General features: G+C 39.6%; 2 protein-coding genes across 25 annotated transcripts in view; one reads left to right on the top strand and one right to left on the bottom strand.

The window, feature by feature from the left end:
* Positions 1-312: 312 nt before the first annotated feature.
* Positions 313-25,908, bottom strand: part of DCP1B (decapping mRNA 1B) — a 58,813-nt gene continuing 33,217 nt past the window's right edge. The window contains exons 4-9 of the mRNA XM_003988262.5: positions 18,318-18,384; positions 16,024-16,159; positions 8,001-8,129; positions 5,638-6,501; positions 2,912-3,160; positions 313-524 (exon numbers count right to left, since the gene is read on the bottom strand). Of these exons, the coding sequence (XP_003988311.1) occupies positions 444-524; positions 2,912-3,160; positions 5,638-6,501; positions 8,001-8,129; positions 16,024-16,159; positions 18,318-18,384 (1,526 nt within the window). The 3' untranslated portion in view covers positions 313-443. The remainder of the gene's footprint in view (positions 525-2,911; positions 3,161-5,637; positions 6,502-8,000; positions 8,130-16,023; positions 16,160-18,317; positions 18,385-25,908) is intronic.
* CACNA1C (calcium voltage-gated channel subunit alpha1 C) overlaps positions 20,895-25,908 on the top strand; it is a 753,388-nt gene continuing 748,374 nt past the window's right edge. For 9 of the 24 annotated variants that reach the window (XM_045061171.1, XM_045061182.1, XM_045061168.1 and 6 more), the window contains exon 1: positions 20,897-21,472. In XM_045061171.1, coding sequence (XP_044917106.1) covers positions 21,334-21,472 — 139 coding nt within the window. In that variant the 5' untranslated portion in view covers positions 20,897-21,333. Of the gene's footprint in view, positions 21,473-25,908 lie in introns of all 24 variants that reach the window. The other 15 variants (XM_045061185.1, XM_045061178.1, XM_045061180.1 and 12 more) reach the window with 4 other exon arrangements.

Genomic DNA, 25,908 nt, shown 5'->3' with positions numbered 1-25,908 from the left:
TAGGTTAGTATGTGGGGTGACACTGCCACCTGGTGGCTGGCATGCGCTACAGCACAAGGAGCTCAGCAACAGGGAAACCACACTCCCCGCGTTCAAAGAATAACCAGAGCTATTAATAAAAAAGAAACCAAGTTTCCAGAACAGTCCTTCCTACTGAGAGGCTACTTCTTGTAGAACTGGCCCCATGCCTGCAAGGACAAAATAATTTAAGCTTGGAATTTACTGTGTGATATGAGCAAAAGACTTCTATCTGCTCGATTCTTAGTACAAGGTGTAACCAAAGGATGTGATTAAAAAAGAGCTTGACTGAAAAAAATTCTGAAATGTTTTAATTCATATCGTACATACTTTTAAAAAAGGCGGAAACATTTAGGGTAACACCACTGACGTGAAAGAATCTTGAGCCACAGGACCTTGAAAATCAGTCTGAAAATGTTTTGCTTTCACATTGTCTTTTTCATGGCTGCTTGTGTCATGCTGAAGAGATAAGCTTCGTAGATTATATTCAAGAAGTTGTCATCGTTCTGGAAAACAAAATCAAAAGACCCAAGGGAATGTGATTTGGCTGGCAGGAACCAAAGGCTTCCTCTGTCTTGGAGCTAAACTGGCATTCTGACACTCAGACCCTCCTCTCTGCCTGTCTGCTCCAACGGCTGGTGGTTTTTCACTGCACACGAGAGTGTTAAGTGGGACTGGAGGCCTGACCGAGTCAGCTGATGGTGTCCAACAGTCATATGAGAAGTAGCAAGTGCTCATTACCTACAGCACGGATGGGCAGCCCAGCCACATGGCAGTATGGGATGAGGGTCACTCAAAAAAAGCCCGGGTCTGTTTCAGGAAAAGATACAGGTCCTAATAGAAGGCTGGAGTGGGAGGCAATGATCCAGGTCAGTGGTCTCTTTGGTTAGGAGATAGCTGGGGCTTCTTAAAGGTTCTCCAAGTCTCCCACAATATACACACTTTATTTCAACATTAGTTAAGATTTACTTGCAACATGCTTCATTTATATCATCGAAACTAGCATAATTCTCCCATTAATTATGGAAAGTTTTTGGTCTGGGTGAGTGGGCAGCAGTTAGACTGGCAGTCTCTGGGCTCTACTGCCTGGCTAGGACTGAGGGAGAATCATGGGTCTAATCAGTGGTGCTCTTTGTTTTTAATTCTAGAGACTTCTCCCTCCCACTCAAATCCTTTAAAGCTTTAGCAATTCACCCACATTTCACATTCCCCCTTCATTCCCTCTTGGCACCCCACGCACATAGTGTTATTCTCATGCAATGAAAGAGTGATTTCTCCCTGTTTTTCCTACAAAGTAGCCACAAAGTCCCTGTGCGTGAGACTGTGTCCTACCAACAGGCGAATACTAAAAACAGTCTGCATGAGTGACTTCCAAGAGTCCATCAGGAAGATGATGTCTACATGGGGAAAAGTAAAGTGTATGCAGAGAGTGGACGGATCATAATTTTCTACCTAGCAATGTACCGGGCCTGCTCTAGACTTTTGCTGGAGTCTTGGCTCCTGTACAAAGATCTTTGGAACAATGTTTTTTTAAATGGAATGAACCAGAAAAAAAATGTGAAACTTCTCAATTTAAGTTTTTTTTTTTATTTATTGCACATAAAAAAGAAGTTTATAGATGTCCTAAGTCCTCATGAACTTATGAGTGGCTTGAAAAGGTGGGAAATATTTTTACCCTGATATTTGTTTATGGATTATATGGATCAGCAACTCATTTGTTGCTGATCTTTAGTGGGCTGCTATTCTGCTTTCACACTTGGACACTGATTGCTAGCCCTCTCTCCTTCCCTTCCCTCCAAAATACGTGACCTTTAAAAAATGTTTTTAATAACAGAGACCACAGGCTTTTTAACTAGGACGGAACATCTGTGGAGTGCTAGCCAGCTCTCTGAAAGTCTGCCAAAGCTTAAGTAAAGTACCACAAAAATTTTCTTAAAGACTATATCAAAGACACCTAACTATGTTAACTGAGGTGTTTGAAGTCTGTCTGGATAAAAGTGTTCCACTTTTCAAGGCCTAGCATATATTTTTGGGGTATGCTTCACCTGGTAGACTGCTGAACGGCCTCCGGAGGCCCATCCCTTGCAGTCCCATTACTACCATGGCCCCAGCCCAGTGCAGCAGGAAGGAGCACTCTGTAGCCAGACTGCGGTTGAATCCTAGCTCTGCTATTTCCTAGCTGTGGCCTCAGGCCAGTCACTTAGCCTCAGTTTCCTTGTCTCTAAAATAGAAAAGATAATAGGGTTGTTGTAGAAGGATTAAATGAATTAATATATGTGAAGCATTTAAGACAGCGCCCGGCACAGAGCTCTCTACATGTGGCCACTGTTATGTTGTTACCTCACGAGCCAAGTGAGACAAATGGCTGACAAAGAAGTCCCCTCCTTCTATCCTGTCCTATCAGTAGGTTTCAAAATTATTTGTAAAATATGCCCTTAGTAGTCACAGCCATTACTTGCTTCCCTACCTTTTTCCTCCTTCAACAGTCCTTGTGAACCTTCCCCTAAATGCTGCCACTTACTCAAGATGGCTCTCACCTCCATTTCCCCATGGTGAGCTTTCTGGGCACCAGCCAGCACCTACAATGCTCCCAGTGGCTGCTTAATTACACAGTATACGTTTCTTTCTTTTCTGGCAGGTGACAGCTTGGAGGACTTAGTCAATACTACAAAATCCTTGATGGTCTGAGACACCCAAAGTCCACAGCCAGTATTTTGAATCTCACCCAGCTAACTGAGCATGGATGCCGTTGAGGTTTAGGTTGAATTGTTACATGGTCCTTTTATTCTTGGGGAGTACTAAGTAGGCATTAGCTAACTGAGTCTTTATCTCAAAGTGGCAACCAACAGGTCAGCAGGGAAAGGGAAGAAGAGAGACGATGTGACTCTCCTACCTGAATGAGGTACAGCAGTGCTTCCTGAAGCTGGAGCTTGGTAAGTGGGCTGCTGGTGACTGCAGGGGGTTCTGGGGTCTGCAGAGGCAGGAGGAGGCTGGTGGAAGTGGCAGCTGGTTCTTGGCTTCCCAGAGGCAGGAGCCCACTGTCCCTCTCCTTTGGTGGGGCACAGGTGGGTTGTGTGAACACCATAGGGGACATGAGCAGAGAAGGAGCCACTGTAGCAAGGACGCGCGGAGGTGAGATGGCCTGCTCACAGCAAATACACACAGAGGGCAGGAGTAAGTAGCAACTCATTGAAAAGAAAGGTAGACAGATAAAGAGGCCCCTCGCTGGCAAGAATGGATATAAATGAGTTTCAGTATTAATTGCTCACAACTCCACTAGGTGGAGGAGCCTGTAGGAGACTGACTCCTGCTCAGTTGTCTCCATATTTTCCTTTGTCATCACTAAGCTGCTCTGGCAGTCTGCCGCTGTGACTATTGTTCCCACTGCATATAAAGCTCATCCTCTGAGTAATATTTTCTGCAGTTTACCACCATCACTTTGCAGCATGCATTTAGGACTGCTCTTCTCTTCCTCAGGGCTAACTGGCCACTACTCTGACCTAAAGGTCCAGCAACCCACGTGAGTTGTTACACTTGCTGGGGGCACACACACATTTCCATTCCTGATTTCTCTACGTGGAGGAACCTTCCCGGCCTCTCTCCACCTGCTCATGATTTCTCATTAGGAGGGAGACATGCTTATTAGGTTCACCCCTCCTAGTCCCTCCCTGATAGGATCTGCCAGCTCACGGAGAGCATCCAGCTCAAGTACGGGGGCAGGAAGGGCCAGTGGTGCTCAGCACTGCCAGTGACTTATCTGTCCAAGACAGTATGTCTACCTCACTTGGCTAAACACCTAAAACCAAGTTTTCCAACAGCTTTTCCAGTTATGCAAGTGACATTTTATCCCTGTCTGATGGACTCCTACAGCTAGCTCTCATTTGTTTCTAAGGCAGGTGAGAAAAAATGCCCCAAAAGAACTCACGAGAAGGGGGCATAAAGGCTGATAGTCTAGAAGCTGCTGTGACTTTTATGTATCTTATAAAAAGATACTCCCTCAGTATCTTTTTGGGCAGAAAGAAGCCTGGAGGAAGGCAGGTTGTTTGTTTTCTTTAACTGTCCCTATCTGCCATCGCGAGGAGAGGAGCTAGAACAGATGCCACCCACAGTGCAGGTCCCGGCACCCTTAAGGAGAATGCAGTGCAGGCTGACGGATGCACACTGTCGTGATCAGCTCTCCACACACGTGGGCACTGAAGAGAAATGAGAATTGTGCCCACTGAAGTTGATGTCAAACTATTAACCCCAACTTTTCTAGCGTCCCATCTAAACTACCAAGAGAAGCAGGTATCAAAGAAAGGGACACTATCGCACTGAAATGAGGAGGGGGGTGGGTAACAATCGTTTCTTTGAGATTGTCATAAATAATCAACAACACTTTGACTCAGGCTCTCATGTATACAAAGACTTACGCTATGTGACTGTGATCTTTGTTTTCAAAAAGGTGAAGGACTTTTGAGGAACCGTTGTAAGCTACGGTCCTGTAAGCAGGACAAAAAGACCAATGCTGACATCTGTTAATGAACAGAGAGAATGTCCTAACTTTTTTATTTTTTTTAATTTTCTTTTTTAAAGTTTATTTATTTTTGAGAGAAGGAGACAGAGCATGAGTGGGGGAGAGGCAGAGAGAGAGAGGGAGACACAGAATCTGAAGCAGGCTGCAGGCTCTGAGCTGTCAGCACAGAGCCCGATGTGGGGCTTGAACTCACAAACTGTGAGATCATGACCTGAGCCGAAAGTCGGATGCCTAACTGACTGAGCCACCCAGGAACGCCAAGAAATGTCCTAACTTTTAAACCCAATGCCTTTTCACTGAATTTGTACCAATCCAAATGGGAAAAAAAAAAATCAGAGGTCTCCAGATGTTACTCATAGGTGATGAAACAGCTGTGGTTTTCTCACCGCTCCAAGTTACTGATAAACTTAGAACTGCCTTTCTCAAAGGACAGAGTATTTCTGAAAGTATTTCCTCCTGTCTGGCACTTTGTGTGTGTGTGTGTGTGTGTGTGTGTGTGTGTGTGTGTGTGGAGTTAGATGGCATACTCACTCCTCTCTCAATCTTCATTAAGCTATACCAGCGATAGAAATAAAACCAGCCTGCACCTCTGAGGTGGTGAGTCTGCATGCCTTATCACTCATCACACACCTGCAGGTATGTACCCACAGGAAGCACGGTGCCTGGCACGTAGTAAGTGCTCAGAGGTATTTAGTGAATACATGGATAAACAGTAATGATTTTAAAATAATCAGAAAAGGTCGAATGTTTGGCATCTCACAGTATTTCAGAGCAGACAGTAAGTATCCATGGTCAAAGATTAGGGGGTTCTCTGCACGTCCGTGTTGTTTCCCGTGTTCACGTGCTTGTGTCAGGCCTTACGACACTGTGAAGATTTAACTGTACAAATAAAGTATCTCTAAAAGGCGGGAAGCCCCCCAGATGGCTAAGCAAAGAAAGGATGCTCTCTCCAGGCAGAAAGTTATGGTGATAATCAGATGCACAGATATGGCGCTCGGCGCCCTGCTCTGCACAGAAATGTCCCTAGAGCACAGAGGCTGATGCCAAGCTTCACTGCAGTGCAGCAATACCGCCCCCACGCCCCCACCCCTGTAGACACGCACCTGAAAAAGAGGAGTCTGCTTTTCTGTGCTGGGTGTCTTGTCTATCCAGGACTCCAAGGTCTTCCCTGTCCTAGAGCTCTGGGTTACCACGGGGAACTTCGCTGCCAAAGCCGGCCGGTTAGATGCGTGCAACTGCTGCTCCTGCTGTACAATCTGAAGCTTTTTCAGTAACTCTTGAGGGGAGATCACTCCAGAGCTGCTCATCTGATTGCCAGAGAGGGGGAGTGTCGGTCTCGGGTGTGTTGACTGCTCTTTTCCGTGAGCCTGATGTCCTGGTGTCTGAGGTGGAAGGGAGCCATTGAAATACCCCACCTGTGCCTGCACCAGTCCCCTTACTGGAGCGCCGGGGGTGGCAGCAGGGAGAGTGGTGCTGAGGTTTGGGGCAGCTGAGCCAGCAGGTGCTGGTATACTAGGCTCATACTTGTTCGCTGACCTTGGGGTGCTCTGAAGCTTCTCCAACAGGTTCTGAGTTCTGGAAGCACTCTGTACATGACAGGAAGTCCCAATGCTATGGGGAGACCCTGGCTGGACAGGTCCCAGAAAAACCTCCCCAGCAGAACAGGTATTGCCATTTTTGCAGGGCCGGTTTTCAGGCAGCTCTGACAATGGATGAAGGTCTGTACTCCTGACCATGAGTTTCTGAATGGCCGGACAGAGCTGTTTCTCGAGGGGGGGTGAGTGTCTTCTGGGTTCCTCATAGGAGAGAGAGCGTACAACCCCCTGCCTGACCGGAAGTTTCTCCTGCTGCTGCTGCTGCTGGTGGCGGATGGTCTGTGGGGACCCCACAGTTTCTTGACATGTAGATTTGTCCTGCTTCCCAAAGAGAGCTGTCAAGGACAAGTGTTGTGGTTCAGGGTCTAAGGTCTGGAAAAAATAAAAATGTCTGAAAATGGTTCTATAGACAATTTGGTTATATAGGGGGGCTATGAAACATAACTAACCTCACTGATGATTTATTCTATTTACATAGGATCAATTAGAAGGGATGAAAAAACTATAATTATAGTAAATTTTACAAATTTAAGACCTCCTTTTAAGGTCAAAAATTTTCAGTATTCTTCTCTACCACCCCTGAGATAATGGTCATATTCTAGCATCTGTTGATAAAATAGGTCCTTGATGGGCTTGGGGTTCACAGACAGGGGACCAGTATGGTACAAACTTATATATACTAAAAGGGAAATAATCTCTTCAACAGGAAGTCCGCCTAGCCCTGCAGAGTACAAGAAGATGCTAAGAATGCACAGGAATGTGAGGATTTTTGTAGAATTATAAATTTAGGACTGGAAAGAAATCTAAGTCATCTAATCTAACTTGACCCTTTCAACTAAATACCAGTAGCTTTAAAACAATCATCATGTGCATACATACTATGTGCCCTGGCCCGATCAGTCACAAAGCTACCTCCTTCCTGCTCTGTATCACCTCCTGCTCCTTCTGCTGCTTCCTGTGTTGTTGGACTAAGAAAACATGAGCTTCATTCTAAAGTCAACATATTCCAGTTTCTCTATTAAAAAAAATTTCCATGGAAGGCAAACAAAAATAAAAGAAAGCTAAAACATAATTAGAAAGACTTATTTTTTAAAAAAATCAACATGAGCCTTTCATTTAGCCAGTCTTTATGTCTTTTGGCTCTATATTCATTTTCAAAATTGATTTAAATGAATTCCTTAAAAACAAACAAACAAAAAATACCAAATCTTTAATGAGGAATAACCATAGGAAACAGAAATAGCCACGTCACATTTGTAATCAATAATGGGACTTCCAGAGTAGCAATTTTGTTAATGCTGCACTATTCTGAAAAATATATGTACAAAATATGCCATCATACTTATATATTTAGATGCAAATGCCATGACAAATCATCAGGTCTACAGGGGAATTGTATGCCCCTCCTCAGAACAGGAATCCATTTCTGTACACTCAGTGCCCAGCGCCACACCCAGTATGGTGGAAGTGCTCAGAAATGTTTAACTGACTTGTTGCCTTGGTGTCCTTCCCTCAGTAGCCTTGGGAAGCCAACCATCTACCTCAGAAGAACACGGACCTGCCAGGTAGTATTCCTGTCAGTTCTGACAATGTTACGAGTTTGCTGTTTTTTAAAAAATATATTATCTAAGGAGTTCAAGTCCACAAGAGATGAGCACAGATTATGGTAAATGCCAAAATTAAAATTTCAACCTGCTTCTAGGAAGAATACATTAATAGTAATTTTTTAAAAATCTTGAATTTGAAATCTTTCTTGGGTTTACCTTGAAGCACCCTTGAATAGTACCAGGCTCTCCCTTGACTATACTCTGGGTCAAAGTTCTTTAAGAATTCTAGAGAGACATGGCAAATGAAAAGCACAAGACTTGTACCTGGCTGGGCCGAGGTATGCGCTGTTGCTGGTTTTCACTAGGCTTCACTGGAATTGGTTTGATGAGATTGGGGTTGTCATAGATAGCAGATGAACTGGTTATCTGTTTTGGCTCAGAACAGGTTTTACACTGAAATGGAAAAAAGAACCTTATTTTTGGTGAAAAAGAAGCTTTAATCTTTTTAAAAGTACATAACTTGTTGCTCTTTATTTTATCTAATTGGTAGCTATTTTTTGATAAATTTTTGTGCAAAAAGGAAAATTACTTTATCTCCTCTGATATGAGCTATATTTGAGTATAAGTCAAATCCAATTTAATTTTTCTTTGTTGTACAATTTCAATGCCCTAAAAATATTACCAACAGTGTCAGTCTGCAAGACCCAGAGACTCTGAGATACCTAGATGCTTGAAAGGCTATGGATATGCTTAAGAAGCAATAGTTTAAAGATACAGAGTCTAGGAGCACCTGGGTAGCTCAGTTGGTTGAGCATCTGGCTCTTGATTTCAGCTCAGGTCATGATCTCACCATTGTGAGACTGAGCCCCAAGTCACGTTTTGCACTGAGTATGGAGCCTGCTTAAGATTCCCCCCCTTCTTTCCCCCCCTCCCCCCTGCCCCTCCCCCGCTCATGCAAGTATGTGGACACACTCACTTGCTCTCTGTCAAAAGAAATGGAGAGAGTATCACTTACTTAACCATACGCTTACTGTTGTCTGTTTACATTATTTCACACTTTTCAACATGGTATAATAAAGATTTTTACTTGTGGAAAAAAAAGAAATGGAGAGTCTAATGCTTTTCATTGAAAACAGTGATAGAAACAATGATTTATTATTTTTAAATTTTTTAATGTTTATTTATTTTTGAGTGAGTGAGAGAGAGAGAGAGAGAGAGAGAGAGAGAGAAAGAGACAGAGTGTGAGCCAGAGAGGGGCAGAGACAGAGGGAGACACAGAATCCCAAGCAGGCTACAGGCTCTGCACTGGGAGCACAGAGCCCTATGCGGGGCTTGTACCCACAAACTGTGAGATCATGACCTGAGCTGAAGTCAGACGCTTAACTGACTGAGCCACCCAGGTGCCCCAGAAACAATTCTTTAAATGCCATGTCTGGATAACTGTATGGTTTATTCACCCATTAGCAGTTGACTTAAAACTGGGGAGTTGCATTATCAAAGTAACTAACCTTTTCCGTCTACAAACCAAAAAGTAAAGCTGATTCAAACCACTGATTTAAAAACTGCTAACATCATCTTTATTTAATAAATGACGTTTTACATAAACAGAATAATTCAAATCTGAGTGTTCTGAGCCACTCACTACAAATTAGAATTTCACAGAGAAAGAGACAAGAGACAAGACTCATCATTTCAAATACTGAATCATTATCATACATTAATCTAACCAACCATGCAATTGCTAACACAGTAGGATTTATAACACCAAGAATACAGCAATGATGTCAGTATCTACCTTGTTGAAACACCAAATAAAACTGAACATAAAACCACTACCTTCTATTCTAATTGCTAGTTTCAACTGTCAAGGCCTCAGGCCAGAAAATATCTCACACTGTCCCTGACATGGAATGAGCTATAAAGACACTCTTGTCCCTCAAGAATCTAAGGTGTTTTACAGTTATTGGGTTGTATTTTCTAATTCAAGGATGTAAGAGTATGGGGTCAATTACCACCATGTTCACTTGGGTTTGTAAAGTTAATTGTACATAGGACTTATTTTCTTCCAAGAATCCTATCAATAATTTGGGTATTTGGCACTAGATTGATTGGGAGGTGAAATCCCTTTGAGTCAAAAAATGTTATTTCTAATTCTTAGGTGAATGCTGGTGGCTGCATGGACCAACTGGCCTGGCTTTCCAAGGCAATAACCAACACAAGACAAGAATACAGCCTGAGATAGAGTCACTTACAAAATGTTAGCATGGAAGCCTAGAACTTCTGCTTGCTATGTAAAAGAAAGAGGACACTCAGATTACTTTCAATGAATGACCGTGTCTGTACTTTTTCATCCCCTCTGTTCAGGGACCTTGAATTCAAGCAAAGAAAAACAGATTTCCCCCCCACCTTTGCTATACACATATCTGCATGGGCCAAGAAGCTGCTGTTTCTTGCTATGCATAAGCCCCAGATAGCCTTTCTAAGTAAAACTGCTATAAGCTGTCTTCTGTGTCACTACCTATCCATCACTGAAGCCTTGCTTTCATGTAAAAATTGTTCTTTATCAAATTGCTCAGAATTAAACATCATCTGCCTCAATAGTTCGTAGCTCATTTTCCAGCTGTTTAATTTTCTATGCTTCTCTCGACCCAAATAACTCTATGATACTTGGAAAAAAACACAGAGCTGGAAAAAGTGCATAATGGATTCTCCATAGAGATCCTGAGGCACTTCTTTAAAGCCTTAAAAACTATGTCACATGATCTCATTTTCTCACACACAAACACACAAACATATGTACCCATGCCAAGAGAAAAGCCTGGAAGAAAATATACTGAAAGCGTTAAAAGTAGACATCTTGGGGTTATAGGATTATGGATATTTTTTATTTCCCTTTTCTACTTTTTTGACTTTTCCTCATTGAACATCAAACGACACTTAGTAATTTCTTTAATTTTATAAATAAATCACAGTATATTAAAAGAGACTTATTAATTCTTGCCTTAAACCACAAAACACAACATAGTCCATTTCTGCACACTCAGAACTTAACTATGCAGCCAAGGATCCTTTCTGGCCCTGGTTCTTTTTCTTACTGAGCGTTGGTGGTTTTACTGTATTGCTCATTTGCATATCAGCTAGAAGTCTAATAGGAGGTAAAAAGAGATGAAGCTCAAATTAACATCATGCTACTTTACAGCAGATTCACAGAAAGTTGTTGCTTAGGGGAAAAAATATAAAATATTGGCCAAAATAAGGTTTTTAAATTATTTTATTAACTTCATGTAAGTAGTTGCATCTGATGTCAGTAGGCTTCACTTTACCAACATCATGTACCTCTAGCTCAAAAGTTTTCCTCCTCTTAATTTTTGGGATTTTCAAGAATTGAGTAATTTTAAAGTTGGGAAGCATCCCAGAAATCACTGAGTTTAATCCCTACCCAGAGAAGTGAGATTCTTTTCTAGTATCCTGGTATGTCATCATGTGGTTTCTTCCTGAATACTCCTGGTGATGGGAGAGGCACTTCCTCACACGAGAAGTCCGAGGGAAATCTTGTTTTCTTTCTCTTTTGCCTCTGTGTTCCCCCTTTCCTGTACCTCACAGCCATTTTACTCATGATCTCCACATGTTCTGAAATGTCTGTGTGTGGGAGAGGAGGTAACACAAACACAGGCAAATATAAAGCAGGTTTACACAATGCAACAGAAGTTTACAGAGGAGCATATACATCAGGTTGCATAGATCAGAAATAACAGGATGGACAAAGACCATTTGAAATGGGCCGTGAAGGGCTAATCATACGTTGGCAGGTAAAGAAGGAGAGGGGACAGCATGGGAAGAAGGCATGAAGACACTTGCAGGAAGTGACACTGTTACTCTGGTAGGAGTTTCAAATATTTGTGGGGGGTGGTGGAGTAGAAGGTAGTGAGATTAGAAGAATAAACTGGGGCTATGTTATGTAATCCTTGGAGAGTCCAAAGGTTCATATACCAGGCAACGAGAAACCAGGAAGAATTTAGACCAGAGAAGTAATGTGATGATTCAGGTGCTCCTGGGTTACATCACTGGCTGTTAATGACAGAAGGAATAATTTCTTCTGCTTATCACACAGTTGGAGCAATTAACATTATGCATATAACATGTATTTGGGTTTAGAGAAAAGCAAGTCTATACGCTGATTAAACATCTGCACCTCATGTCAACACTATAACAACCAATATGGGGGGCATAATGATGAATAGAACACTGTTCTGACCTCAACAAGTTTATTATTTTTATTTTTTATTTTTTTAATGTTTTTTTCAATTTATTCTTGAGAGAGAGAGAGAGAGAGAGAGAGAGAGAGAGAGAGACCATGAGTGGGGGAGGGGTAGAGCAAGAGAGGGACACAGAATCCGAAGCAGGCTCCAGGCTCTGAGCTGTCAGCACAGAGACCAACGTGGGGCTCGAACTCACAATCCGTGAGATCATGACCTGAGACGAAGTCGGATGCTCAACCAACTGAGCCACCCTGGCGCCTGTGACCTCAACAAGTTTATAGTGGTAGAAGTTGACTTAAAGGTAACAAACGAGGAAGAACAAAATAAGTTCTAAATAGTAACAGACTGCTGAGTTCAGTAGAAAGAATAATTAATTTGAACGAAGAGATATGGGAAAATTCCATGTAAAAGTGGAATTTTAACTGGGCTTTGAAGGATATGTAGATTCTGAAGGGCAAACGAAGTGAGGGGAAACACTGCAAGTTGTAGGTACAGTATAAAGTGATAGCCTACATGACATCTCCAAAACCACGTATGAGTGTTTCTCTGTGTGTGTTCTGTGTCCTTTGATGAGACAGTCAGGTGCAGCTATAAGAGGAGACAACGGAGAGGCTCAGGAAACAAAATTACACTCAAAGGTCCTAGAAACAGGAGGCACAGGACGCCCCACAGGGCCACACGGGGCAGCCTCAGGGTGGGCAGGGAGCAGAAAGCGGGAGTAAAGGGAAAGCCAAGACTAGAGCCTCTGCTGGGGTTTCTGTACTTTAGGACTGGCTAGTTTGGATAATTGCAGTATGTTCTACACTACAGGGTGGTTCCTAGTAGCCTAACCTGGCTCTGAAATGATTAAGGCAGAGGAATATTACCTCCTGGGGTGCTGGGGCCAGATCCAGGAGGGATGGCTCTAGACTGGTTAGTGTGCATGTCAGAGGCATCCTCTGACTGGGCCCTTTGCTAGTTCTAAGAATTGGCTAGCCCAAGGAGGAGGATTCTGTCCCCAACCAGAAGACTTTTAAGATGTCAAAACATCATAAAAGAAAAATAACACAATATATGTGTTTGTGTATGTGAATGTGTGTATGTGTGTGTATGCATATGTGTGTGTGTGTTGAGAGGAGGGAGGGAGAAGAAAATAATTTTTGTTCAATATTTGCATTCATTATTTATTGGCCATCGTTAAGCTGTCCTCATAGAACCTAAGTTACCAGAGGGCAAAAATGTCACCTTTTAAGATTAATCTTTGGTGTGCCTAACATAGTGCAATTAGTAAAGTATAATGAGTTGACAGTTGCCAAGTCATTAGGATATCTTTCAATGGCTGTTAAAGAATTAAGCAAAACACAAAACTAATACAGAAATAGTTGTTACTGACTGAATCTGGCATTTTAAAGAATCCTCTGTCCAGGCCCTCCAATCGAAGGATAACGAAACTGTGGTTAATTCAGATTCATATTCGTTTGTATTCATTCCCTCAACAATCATTTATTTAGCACCTATGTGCTGGGAGCTCTGAAGGTTCTGAAGATAAATGAAGGATGTTCTTAGTACTCAAGTAGCCCACAGTCCAACAATCAAGAGAAGGTCAACCATCAAGTCAAAGGCATGCTAAAGAAATTCGGTCTGTTGTCCTTTACTATGTACCCTCCCCTCAGGATTTTTCTGAGCTTCCTTGTTGTGTCATTTAAGTTGTTTTCTACCTGCCCTTTCCCCCTCTTCCCTTTCATTTTCTGTAAACTATAAAGTTTAAGAAAGCTCAAGACTTAGATTCAGGATCTAATGACATGTAAGAACATTTCGAAGTGGTGCTACATGTTTCTGTTTCACATTATATCACATTAGGAGGCACGTGATGTCTGGTTATCTGACTTTTAAAGGCACTGATCAGTGGATTCAGATGGTGGCAGATTGATCCTTCCATGGTCAAGTTTCCATCAAACTTTCTCATAATATTAACATTACTAATGACAATTGCTTGAATCACTTATTTTACTATGGTGATTTTAAGTTCTATCACTTCATCTACATTTAATAGCTGGAATTCTTGGTTGAGAACTTTCCCTCCTAAACCACGATTATGCGGTTACTCTGAAAATTGGTCCCTGCTGGGCAGGCAGGGTAAATGCTTAATTCCTTCCCATAAACTACCAATTATCAGAGGAACGACTTGGCGTCCTAATACCTCCAAGAATAGCCAACAATTATTTTTTTGTTTTGTTTTATATTTTTAGTCTGCTTGCTCTCTCATCACCACGAACTCACAGATTATATATATGCAATGTGTTTCAATCCATTGTAGTCATTCTTGTTGATGTTAGAATTTGATGTTTTGGTTAGCGGTCCCTTCACGTTGACTTCTGTGCCCCTTTCACATATTTTCCTATCCCAGACATGGGATATAGGAATTGGGAATTTCTTCAAAGAGCCCTGATACCTTCTAGGAGGGAACAGTATTTAGAAACAATAATCTTGGGGCCAGGGGTGCTTATTGCTACTGGGTTGTCACTTATCTCTAGGTCTCTTCAGGGTAGAAGTTAGTAACTACATATTTAAGAAACCAAATATGAACTAATTCTCACACTTTACTTAAAATTTAACATTATATGACTTTAACTTATTATTTTTCTCTTATACGAAAGGTTTTGTTCTGAGCACATAAACATACTCATTTATTATATCCATGACAGCTAAAAAAATTACAATGCCAATGTTATTATTAACAATAAAACCACTGAATGAAGTTTACAATTTCTTTGCAGTTCTTTTTGTCCTTCAAATATAATGCTCTAAGGGTCCTTATGTCCTTTAAATATAATGTACTAAGGGTCCAAATATGGGGCTCTGAAGTCACTTTAATTTCTTTTCTAAGTAATTACATTATGATATTCAGTTATGTACATTATTTCAGCTGGTTTCCAAATCCTAGGTTTTAATTATCCTTTTTCCCTAATTTTCTTTTTTCCTATGTTTCTAGAGAGTGTCAATCTTTTACTTCTCAATTTTTATAAGAGCAGTGTATAAAATAGGGAAATTAACCCTCTTCCTGTTGCTTAAATATAAATGTTTCTCAGTTTTATATATCTTTCCACTTTTTAAAACCAGGCAAAACATTTATTTTTTTTATTTTTATATAACTGAATTAATTGCTTTTGGGTTTTAAGATATAGTTAGGAAGATTTTCCCTTTCCAGATTACAAAGAAATCTATACAAATTTTCCTCTGGTACTTGAATGTTTTTTTTTTACATTCAAATTTCTAATAATTTGGAATTTATCCTGGTATAAGGGACAAATCCAATTTTGTATTTTTCCAAATGGCTACCATTTGTTCCCATTTCATTTATTTAAATATCCACTCAAACAGTTGATTTGAGATTTTCATCTTTATCTTCATCCTAAATGACATCCTAATGGGGGGTCATTTTGGACTTTCTCACCTGTCCCATTGGTCTCTCTGGCTGTTTATGCATCGATACCATCAAGACCATAGTGTTTTATGTGCTTAGGTGTTAATGCCTTAATATTCAGAGTTTGCTGCCCCTTCTCTCCCAATAGTGCCCTTCTTTGTCAGAGTTTCTGCTGCTTTTCTTCCTGTATATTTCTTGATGAACTTTACAATCAACATGTCTGGCTCCAGAAAAGAAGAAAATAAACCAGTCTTTATTTGTTTAGGAATCATCTAAAATTTACAGACTAAACAGAAGTGAAAGCTTTAAGTTTCATCTTCTTATCCAAGATCAGGACATATATTTCCATTTGGTCAAGTCTATTTTTATGCCTTCATACAGGTTTTGCCCTTTCCTTGTTACCTTTATTCCAAAGAATGTTATATTAATAGTTGCTACTGTAAATGGGGTCTTCTAGTAAACCTTCTGATTGGGTACTATTTGTATATATGAAGCCTGCTGATTTCTTAGGCTACCTTTTAATCCACTTAAAACAAACAGTCTTCTTTATCCTGCTGAAAGCAAATAAAGACTTAACTTGTCATACAATTTTGTTTGGTGGAAGGAATAGCACTAAGCCTTTCCCAACAAGCATATTACCACTGTAGGATTTAAGTATGTTTCACAAGGGAAGACAAAAACTCACCTTGGTGTATTCATCTTTGGCCTTGGTGAGCATTCGCAAGATATCTACTTCCTTGCCCTCTCCTGAATTTAGGATCATTGGGGAGTTTCCTGCTCCAGCTCCCTGATGGGCTTTCAACTGTTCATACTGAGTTAGGCTAGAAAAACAGAGGGGAGAATCCACAGAAGAAAAACGAACTCAACACAAATGTCTTTTAAAACCATCCAATTCTCACCCAGTTGTTTTTGTCTTGTTATAGTCATAGTAGAAGTAAGACTGCTTAGGAATTGAAAGAAGAAAAATAAGAGTGGAGGTCCTGAGTACAGTGAGTATATAAATGAATCCAGAGTAGGGGTGGGCAAACTATGTCCTACAGGCCAAATCCGGCCCACCACCTGTTATGTAAAGTTACAAACAGACACACTGTTACTGTATCACTTAGGTGCCTCGCACAGTAACTGCCGAGTTGAGCAGATGTGACAGATAACTATGGCTTTACAAAGCCTAAAATACTTGTTTTTTTGTTTTGTTTTGTTTTTCAGAAAAAGTTTGCTGACTCCTCATTTAGAGCATTTGACAGGACTCATTAATTGCTGAGGAAACCCAATTTAGAGTTCTCAAACACTGAGCAAACGGCATGGCATATCGAGATTTCCACCCCCCCACGCCTTGTTTCAATATGCCTTGAAGTCAAAGCAAAATTGATTCCAGCAACTCAAATCCTCTAGTCCTCTGGCAGTTTATGAACTGTGAAGATTCCACTCTAGAAGAGGGGCATTACAACAAACAAACAAACAAACAAATGGAGCAATGTAGAGTGTCTTCTGTTTTCCTGAAAACAATACAGAAGGGAGACCAGATTGTTCCTATGTGGTGCTAGGTGACACTGAGAAAAATACTTTTCCTTTTGTGTGCTTTGACTTTCAGCTCAAATTTTTATAACTGCCATGTCATTTATGGTAAAAGAGATCTGAGAATTTACTGGGAGATTTAATTCTAACTGAGGAAGGGCTCAGAATCCACACATATCAGCTGCTTATTGCTAGTCAACAATCAATTTCCTGCCCCAGCTGTTAAGTAATTACTGCAGAATGCTAACAATTTTAACATGGCCTCTTGGCTGAGCCACAGGGTATTTTTTAATCTATATAAAATCCTGCTATTATTATCCATTGCACAGTTTACAATAACATGAATGTGTTAGGAACTAGTTGTTATGGTGGTAAATACCAGTTTGAGCACACTTAATCACCATCTGCAACTTGAGCTGGTTACCTACAATTAGCTATCACAAGCTAGATTTTCAGAAATCTATTTATAAAAAAGTGTTCCCCACATTTCGTTTTGGGGGGTCACTTTTAAGTCATTTCCTTGCCTCAGGATTTAAAATTGGAAAATGGTTCTTTTACAGATGGAGATGCTTTGTCAAATCCATGCGGGCAGCAGCCATACTGTGTGTTTGGCGAAGTCCAGTCACTGGCTGCGATACGGCATGTGTAGGAAATTTAGTTCATTCTGAGGCTTTAAACCATCCCCATAAAGCAGGGAAAGAACTGCCTCCCAGTGAGCAGCGTCGGGGCTCAAGAACCAATCACAGAATAGACAGCATGCTTACCTGGGCCTTCTTTTCAATGCAGTCAGGGGAGCCAAGAGTGGGAGTCAGACAGTGATTTAAATTTCCCAAAATGCAGATGGGACAAACCACAACATATCAAGAGATTAAAAGAAAAAGAGACTAGCTACAAAAAAAAAAAAAAAAAGACTGTCTACTGATCACTAAACTAATATTAACCCAGATATTTCTAACAAGATTGAAAATAAAGTCTACGTACTCAACAGCATTTGAGATGTGAGGAAATTCTGACCTCCCATAACCATGGGTATGCAGTTAAAGGAAAGCGTTTAGGGCAGGAAGGAAATGGAAGATCTTAGAGGATGTGTAGCGGCCTTTAAAATGGCTCAGAGTGTTCTTTTTACTGACAGCTATACTGATAGCTTTTCAAAGAAAAAAACTGCTAATTTGCAAATGAGTAAAATATTGAAGAAAACTGCCATCTGGAACAATTCATATCATCGATATTTCACACATGCAAAAAAAAAAATGAGGTGAACTGTTCTACCTACTGAGGAATCTTATCTAGTGAAAATGTAAAAATATGTCTGTTTTTCATCTAAGTAATAGTACATGTTTTCCTAACCACTGTGGAAAGGATTGCTGTGAGGGAGATATTCTGTTAAGAGTATAGTGTAGTCATACTGGGAAACACAAACAAAAGCATCATGTCCTGAAAAATACTTAGCCTTTCAGCACCTACTTTTTCATAAGCTCTGCAATTCTTTGGCATTCTTCCTTATCATAAAACCAAATTCCATAAATGGACACTGCAAAAAACACATCAAACAAATTATGAGCACCTTCAAAACTACAAAAGGGAAAGAAATTCCCTTTCCATCTTGAAGAAAATACACACTTACAAATAAATGAAACCAATCACTGGAGTTTAAGCTTGAAAACCTAGTACTGGAATTTTCTAAGCCCACAGAGAAATCTGTAGTGGTCTTATGCGTGCGCAGACACATATACATACCCCCAATAAAGTATGTTGCCCTTAACAATATAGTACCTGAACATAATGGGCATCTGGCAAATGCTTCTTAAATGAATGAATACAGGCTGAAGACTAAACTCCTGGCTTTGAAGCATCATTGTTTCTAGATTCCATCTGCACATTTATATATGTATTTCATCTTTAAGTATTCAGAAACCTGATGCACAAATTAGGCCTAGAAATCTCTCTCCTCTCAGGAATATGTTAACTGAAAAACTGGCTTTGTAAGCTGTAAGTTAAGAAAGAGTACAGAAAAAAATAAAATTCAATAACAAATCTCTGCCTTCAGAATGTACAGAATACTTACAACTGTTGAAAGATGAGATGTGACTATGTCTTAATCATTTAGGAATGAAAGAAAAATGTAGTAAGTTGTAGCTGCTATGGATTCATCTAACAATTTTCAAATAAACTGTATACCTTAGTATGTGCCCATTTACATCATTTTTATAGCAAAGGCTAAACAGTTCCAAAGTACATTTATAAAGATCTAGTTAAGGATTTGGTGGTATTTTAATCATATAAATAATGCATTAACTACAGATACATTTAAATAATCTTCATTGAAAATGGCAGCAATGTTACGATAGAGCAATGAAAAATAACAATATATTTTTTTCCTAGTACACTATGAATTTTTAATATAATGACAATAAATATATCTTTTCCCAATTTATCTGTTAATTTTCCCTCTTCAAATTACAAATCAAATAAATTTATGTTTGAGTTTTTAAGTTTTTACAATGTTTACACCTACAAATAATTATAATAAAATATAACAATATATTTTTTTAAAGGAAAAACTTTAAAATTTAAACGTTCAAAACATTTAATTATATACATATTATTTGGTCATTAAAACAGCTGATATTTTAACAACTTCTTTTCCCCACCCATCTGACCAGTGCCTCGGTGTGGGATTTCTGCTTCTTGTCAATAATGATTCAGATACAAAGCTTCAGGAAATGTCTCTTTAGTGCTATTTTAAACAGATATAGTTTTTAAAAGGAACCCTATAAATCTGAATTACTGACTCGCCATAAGGTGGCAATGAGGTTTTAAACTTTTTATATGATTAGTGTGCCAGGAATCTTTATCTTACCTACATGTGAAGAGGAAAAAAAAAAAAAAAAGGAAAAACCCTCCAGCATTTTCCTGAACAGGACCATTTTATCCTCCTAGAAATACATACACATATTTCTCTTTAGTACATTGATAATCTTTTGAAAAAAGAACATCTGAATTCTGAAGCTTATGTGCTGAGAGAGCCTCAATACTGAAAAGAAATTCTTTCATCTCAAGATCATTAAATGTGTATCTTAAAGCTTTTCACTCAAGGTTCTTTGCAAATCCATCCACACTAATGTCCTATTCTGATTGCCTACACAGATTCCTATACACTCACCCATTGAGCCTTGTGTCCTTGTAAGCAAAAGTGCATTAGGTCACTGACCTTCAACGACAATAAATCTGAATACATTTGTGTGTTGTGGCAGTTTTAACTGTAGTTATAAAACTAGGAGCCTGGTCTATTTTTTGATTACAGTGAAACCTTCCTTTTCTTGGAGACTGGGTTTCCCAAAACTATCAAAAGAGAAAGGTGGTAGCAGGGGAGAAAAACACAGCACAACTAAGAAACTCCAGGCCCAATGGCAGAGGAAAACCAGCCATTTGTGTCTCATCTGTAGAATGTATTAGTAGAAATGTTTTGAGTGTCATTTTTTTTGTTTGATGTTACACATTTGTGGCATTTGACATAAGGATTAGGTTTTCATAAGAGTTAGATGCCAAGGAAACTGTTGATACAAACAGAAAAGCAGTCTGACAATGTCATTACCATGAGGTAACTGAAATGTAGATTTAGGAAGGAAAAATGCTATGAAAACATCTTTCAGATGCCAAAGCAGAATGAAGGGAAGATCAGGTCTGTAATGACTATTTAAGACATGGTGGAGGTTTCTTTAGGACCTGACCATTTATCTCTAAAACAACGGGACTTCAAAATTAAAATGGGATCATTTTGAAATAGCACTTTTCATCCCAGTTAATACTTAGTTTAAACATAAAATTTAACTAGTTGGTGGAGAAAAAAACAGACCGCCTAACAGTCTTGGCTACTGAAGGGTAACACTGAGATAAAATGTAGAACTGGACCTAAGTTTTTTTCTCCTTAAAATAGTTTCGCAACTTGAGTTGCATTCCACCAGGAAAGGGCCAACAGTTACATGAACGTGCACATTCCAACTGAAGTTTTCTGCCTCTTAGGCCCAAGGTCTCCCAACCCCTGGACAAAACTATCGCTCTTCCACACAAGAGGCTATATCAAAGCAGCTCGTGCTGATATATAAAAACCAGAGATCAACATGCCTCAGGGAGGTGATGAGCTGACAGGCTGACAGAAACCATTAACTTCACATTTCAATCCCAGTTTTCTTGTACAGCCACTGGGGGAGAGGCCCGTCCTTATGTAGGCAGTGAGTACAGCAGGCAAGACAGAAAAAAATAGGTTGAAAAGAACCAAAAAAGAAGGTGTGGTTTCTTGAATTCTAACACTTAAAAAGGAATCACCGGGACCTAAATTTGCGAGGTGATACAGCGGTGTAAACTTGTAGAACAATGAAATGGGAATGACTTCTGGGCTTTAAGAAATTACAAGGAGAAAAGCTCATGAGAAGATTTGTTTTAAAAAACTGACCTATTAGTCCACATCTGGACATCCACCATGCTTCGAGCCTTTGTTCAGCCTGCTGCGCCTGCATACCAGCCGCTTCCCAGGCACCCTTCTGCCGAGTCAGAGGCGAAGTTTAAGGGCACTTTGGTGCATGAAGCTCAACTCAACTGTTTCTACATCCCTCCTGGAGGTAAGTAACCCAAAAGTGGAGTAAAGGCTAGAAAGAACACGTTGAAGTTTACTCTAAAATATTCTAATGACATCTAGAATGTGTGATATAACGACTCATCTTTTTGGCAATCCTCTTCGTATTTAATGCAGGACTTTCAATAGCACAGTTGTGAAATTTTGCTGAAAACTCTACTGTCCTGGTCTATCTCAAGCTTTGGAAAATTTCAATTGAAAAAAAAACACTGTTTGAAGCAACAGGCAATGTAATATTGCCTTCACCTATCTATTTAAGCAACAATCTTCCACTTTCTTTTTAATTCTGCATGCAAGATTAAGGAAAGTAAAAATTCCCCCATTAGATTTCATGTCTGAATATGTAGGTACACACAGATGACAAAGAGAGCAAGCTGATTATATCTGATAATGGTATTTTCTTCTTTTTAAATTTCTTCAGCAGAAAAATTGAAAGCTGATAAAAATTTAAGAGTGTAGTTCAGAGGTCATTAGAGGCAATATCAAAGGTCCTTAAATGCACTCTTGGATTCGTATTAGCATGGAGCATTAGTTCATTCTGGATGTTCTTTGGGGATTTACCTCATCTGGTTTATGTTCCTAACAAGTATTTCTATACAGGATGTTCTTTTAAGCCACATATCATCTGTCCCATGTTTTACCCTAAATATCTTTCAACTCCAAATCATGAATGGTGGTGTGCAGTCGTCTAATAAGGATTCATGCTAACATTTGTGCAACTTCAAAATATAAGGCATATTTCCATATAGTTAGGAAGTAGATAATTCATAATTACATAGGTAAAGTTTAAATAGGCATGAGAAGGATATCTGATTTGGTAATGCTCTCTTCTCTTTCTCTCCTTAATTTTTTTTTTAATGTTAATTTTTGAGAGAGAGAGACAGAGAGAGACAGAGAGAGAGACAGAGAGCACGCGAGCAGGGGAGGGGCAGAGAGAGAGAGGGAGATGCAAAAACTGAAGCAGGCTCCAGGCTCCGAGCTGTCAGCACAGAGCCCAATGCGGGGCTGGAACCCACAAGTCGTGAAATCATGACTTAAGCTGAAGTTGGACACTTAACCAATTGAGCCACCAAGCGCCCCATTCTCTTTCCCTCTTTAATAATTTCATTCAAAAGCAAAGGGATATATGCTTCTTAGAATGCAGCAAAGAAGGCATTTAAATTCCCTTTTTTAACTAGGAAAGCTACGGAAATGTGGCAGTGTAAATTACATAAATCTCTTCTGCGCAGTTAAGGATAAACCAAAATTTAAAATTCCTTCAAACCCCATTCCTTTCACCAAGTCTTTTCCAAATGAGTGGAATAATAACCCCAATGTAAGGACCAACATCTAATCGATGTAAACGCTTGTTTTTGAGACTTTGCTCAAATACCATGTTTCTTGAATCTTTCTGTAAGATTGGCCACGTTGACGATGACCTGTCACTGGTATTTGGTGGTAAGTCTGCACACCCAGCTCCTACCCTTTGAAAGATCACCAGGTAGTTAAAAAATCAGAAGTTAGAATCATGAAGTTTTAGAGGTGGAAGGCAGCTAAGAAGTGTGCAGTTCAACAACCTATTTCACTAATGAGGAATGTGTGGTCTAACAAGGCAAAATGACTTAGTCAATGTCATTTTTACTGGTTCAATCTGTTTTCTCTAAAATATGCTCCTCCCCCCACCTTACAAATGAAGTAAATAAAGATTGAAACAATTTTTATGTTTGAGGTGTAGGCTTGGTTTTAAGAGATGGGAATTAGCCTTTTTTAAAAACAAGTTTGATATGGACTCTCAAAAAGGAAAAAAGGAAAGATGGGAGGGAGGGAGGGAGGAAGGGAGGGTGGGAGGAAATGAGGGTAGAAGGAAGGAAGGGAGAGGGAGGAAACAAAGAGGAATCTGAGATTTCTAGTATTGGCAGTATTTTTATGGCAGTGAATGCTAGGACAGCAATCATACTGCCCATATTCTGGCAGCCACATATGGGAAACGCAAGCTCTGTTTGGCTGCTGTACGCTGACTCTGTACCTCTACCCCATTTGGAAGGCTTTGCACTAAAAATGTTTTCCTTCATAATGTTCTTTAATGCCTTTAAAGCAGTGTTCTTTCATTCACCTTCTGCCTTAGCTCTACTGACCAAACACGGACACAATCTTGTAAAACAAAATCTTCACTGGCCACGGACAGTCTACATAGCGGTGTTATCTTTGGCCCCCCGGTCTGGTTCTTTTCATATGACATAGCTTTACTGCACCTCACAAATCACTGATCCCATGATCTCAAAATACTGGAAGGTTCACAGTAGATGAGAAGCAGTTTCTATTTTATGGGTGACTAATACTCATGAACATTTTGTGAGAAACAGTAGAAAACCTAAATATTGTGAAGTAAAAACAATTCTTTTTTCTAAATAAATTATCTTCATTGTAAAGTTAATGTCAGAAACAACAACCACAAAGACAATCTCTCAACTAAAGCATTATACTAATTTGGATTAAGTTAATATGTATCTCCAACCATACACTAGCATTTATTACTTCAAAAGAAAAGGATGGATTTATCTTTTAAAAAGTTTTTATTTAAAACAAATGCATGTTATGTCATTAGGCCTCCCTAATCTCCACAGAGGTCGTTATCCAAATGAGAAACTTTAGGTCTGCTACTAGCCTCAAGTTCATGAAAGGCCAGATGGAATCTTTTTCATGACATACTAATTTCCTAATTTTATTTATTTCAGGGGAAAGTTCCTTTAATCTGAGATTTAACAAAGTAAATAAACATTAAAAAAAATTAGGAAGCAGGAAAAGTTATCAGTAATAATAAATATAAATAGGAATTACTTATTCTGCTTTTTGGCCATTTAAATTTATATATATATATGTATATATATATATATATATTTTAATTTTATTTATTTTGAGAGAGAGAGAGAGAGAGAGAGAGAGAGAGAGAACTCATGTGTGCATGTATGAGCAGGGAAGGGACAGAGAGAGAGGGAGAGAATACCCTAAGCAGGTTCCACACGTACAGCACAGAGCCCGATGTGGCGCTCGATTTCACCAACTGCAAGATCATGAACTGAGCTGAAATCAAGACTTGGACACTTAACCAACTGAGCCACCTAGGTGCCCCTATATCTTCTTTTTGTTCATAATCCTGTGGATTAATTTCAAAATCTCCTAGACCACAAATAACAAACATGGGTTCCCTAAAGTGTCTTTCCCCCTCTCTGAGCTAATAGTTGTCTTCAGAACTATGAGTTTTTCTCATTCCTTTAGGGATAAATAATCTCAACTTCTTTGTTGCTCCCATAGTTTTTTGTACACCCTTGAACCAAAAAAAGAAAAAAAAGAGCACATGTCATAATTAAGTATTTACACAACTGTTTGCTCCACTAGACTATGAATTCCTGGAAGGTAGGACATTGTTAATACACCCAGCATAAGACTAGCATGGGGTAGACAGTCAATAAATATTTGCTGAGTCAGACTACAAGATCTTATACTATCAATATTCCTTGTATTGCTAATATTAATAGTTATCACTATTCTGGGCTAATTACACATCACAGGTTAGATGTGCTAGATCCTCTGTATTCAATGGTAATAACTTCTACCAGGGATTACATAGCATGGGGTTTCTCCTAACATTGCTTAACATTTCTCCTTCTAACTGGAATTTATTTAGTTTCACACATTTGGTAACCTTCAGCATTAGCTATCTTGATGGGATTTTGTCACTGGGGTTGAGCTCCCTCAGATTGTATATTTCTATTGCCCCAGCACTTTGTAGGCACTAATGTATTCATTTCATGTGTATTTATTATTATGACAATTCTACCATATGCCAGTCTTCCTGACTGAATACCTGTCAGGCCCTGGCAACTAAGAGCTCAAAGAATGCAATTAATCTGCAAAATCACATGCATTTATCTTGAATCCCAACGTAGCAAAATAAGTCTTATCGCATACAATTACAGTTTATGAAAAATATATGTTTAACCTAAACATAAGAGTGTTTCTACATGTCAAAGCTTGTTCCAATGAAAAGCAGACTTCGTCATATTTGACTCAGATTATTTAACCAAGTGTTTGATAATTACAGGAATAGCTTTGCTGAAAATATCCTAACTATTAAATATATGATCAATGAAAAACTTCTAAGATTCCATATAGCAGTGGCCTAGAAAGGAGCCAAATGCTACTTCTTTAAAAAATTTTTTTAAATTTTTAATGTTTATTTTTGAGAGAGAGAGAGAGAGCGAAAGAGAGAGAGAGAGAGACATAGCATGAGCAGGGGAAGGGCAGAGAAAGAGAGAGGGAGACACAGAATGTGAAGCAGACTCCAGGCTCTGAGCTGTCAATACAGACAACTTGAACCCACAAACAGTGAGATCAGGACCTGAGCTGAAGTCGGCCGCTTAACCGACTGTGCCACACAGGCGC

The sequence above is a fragment of the Felis catus genome, chromosome B4 (assembly GCF_018350175.1).
Source record: "Felis catus isolate Fca126 chromosome B4, F.catus_Fca126_mat1.0, whole genome shotgun sequence".
Lineage (NCBI taxonomy): Eukaryota > Metazoa > Chordata > Mammalia > Carnivora > Felidae > Felis > Felis catus.
This window is presented reverse-complemented; position numbering and strand designations above follow the sequence as displayed.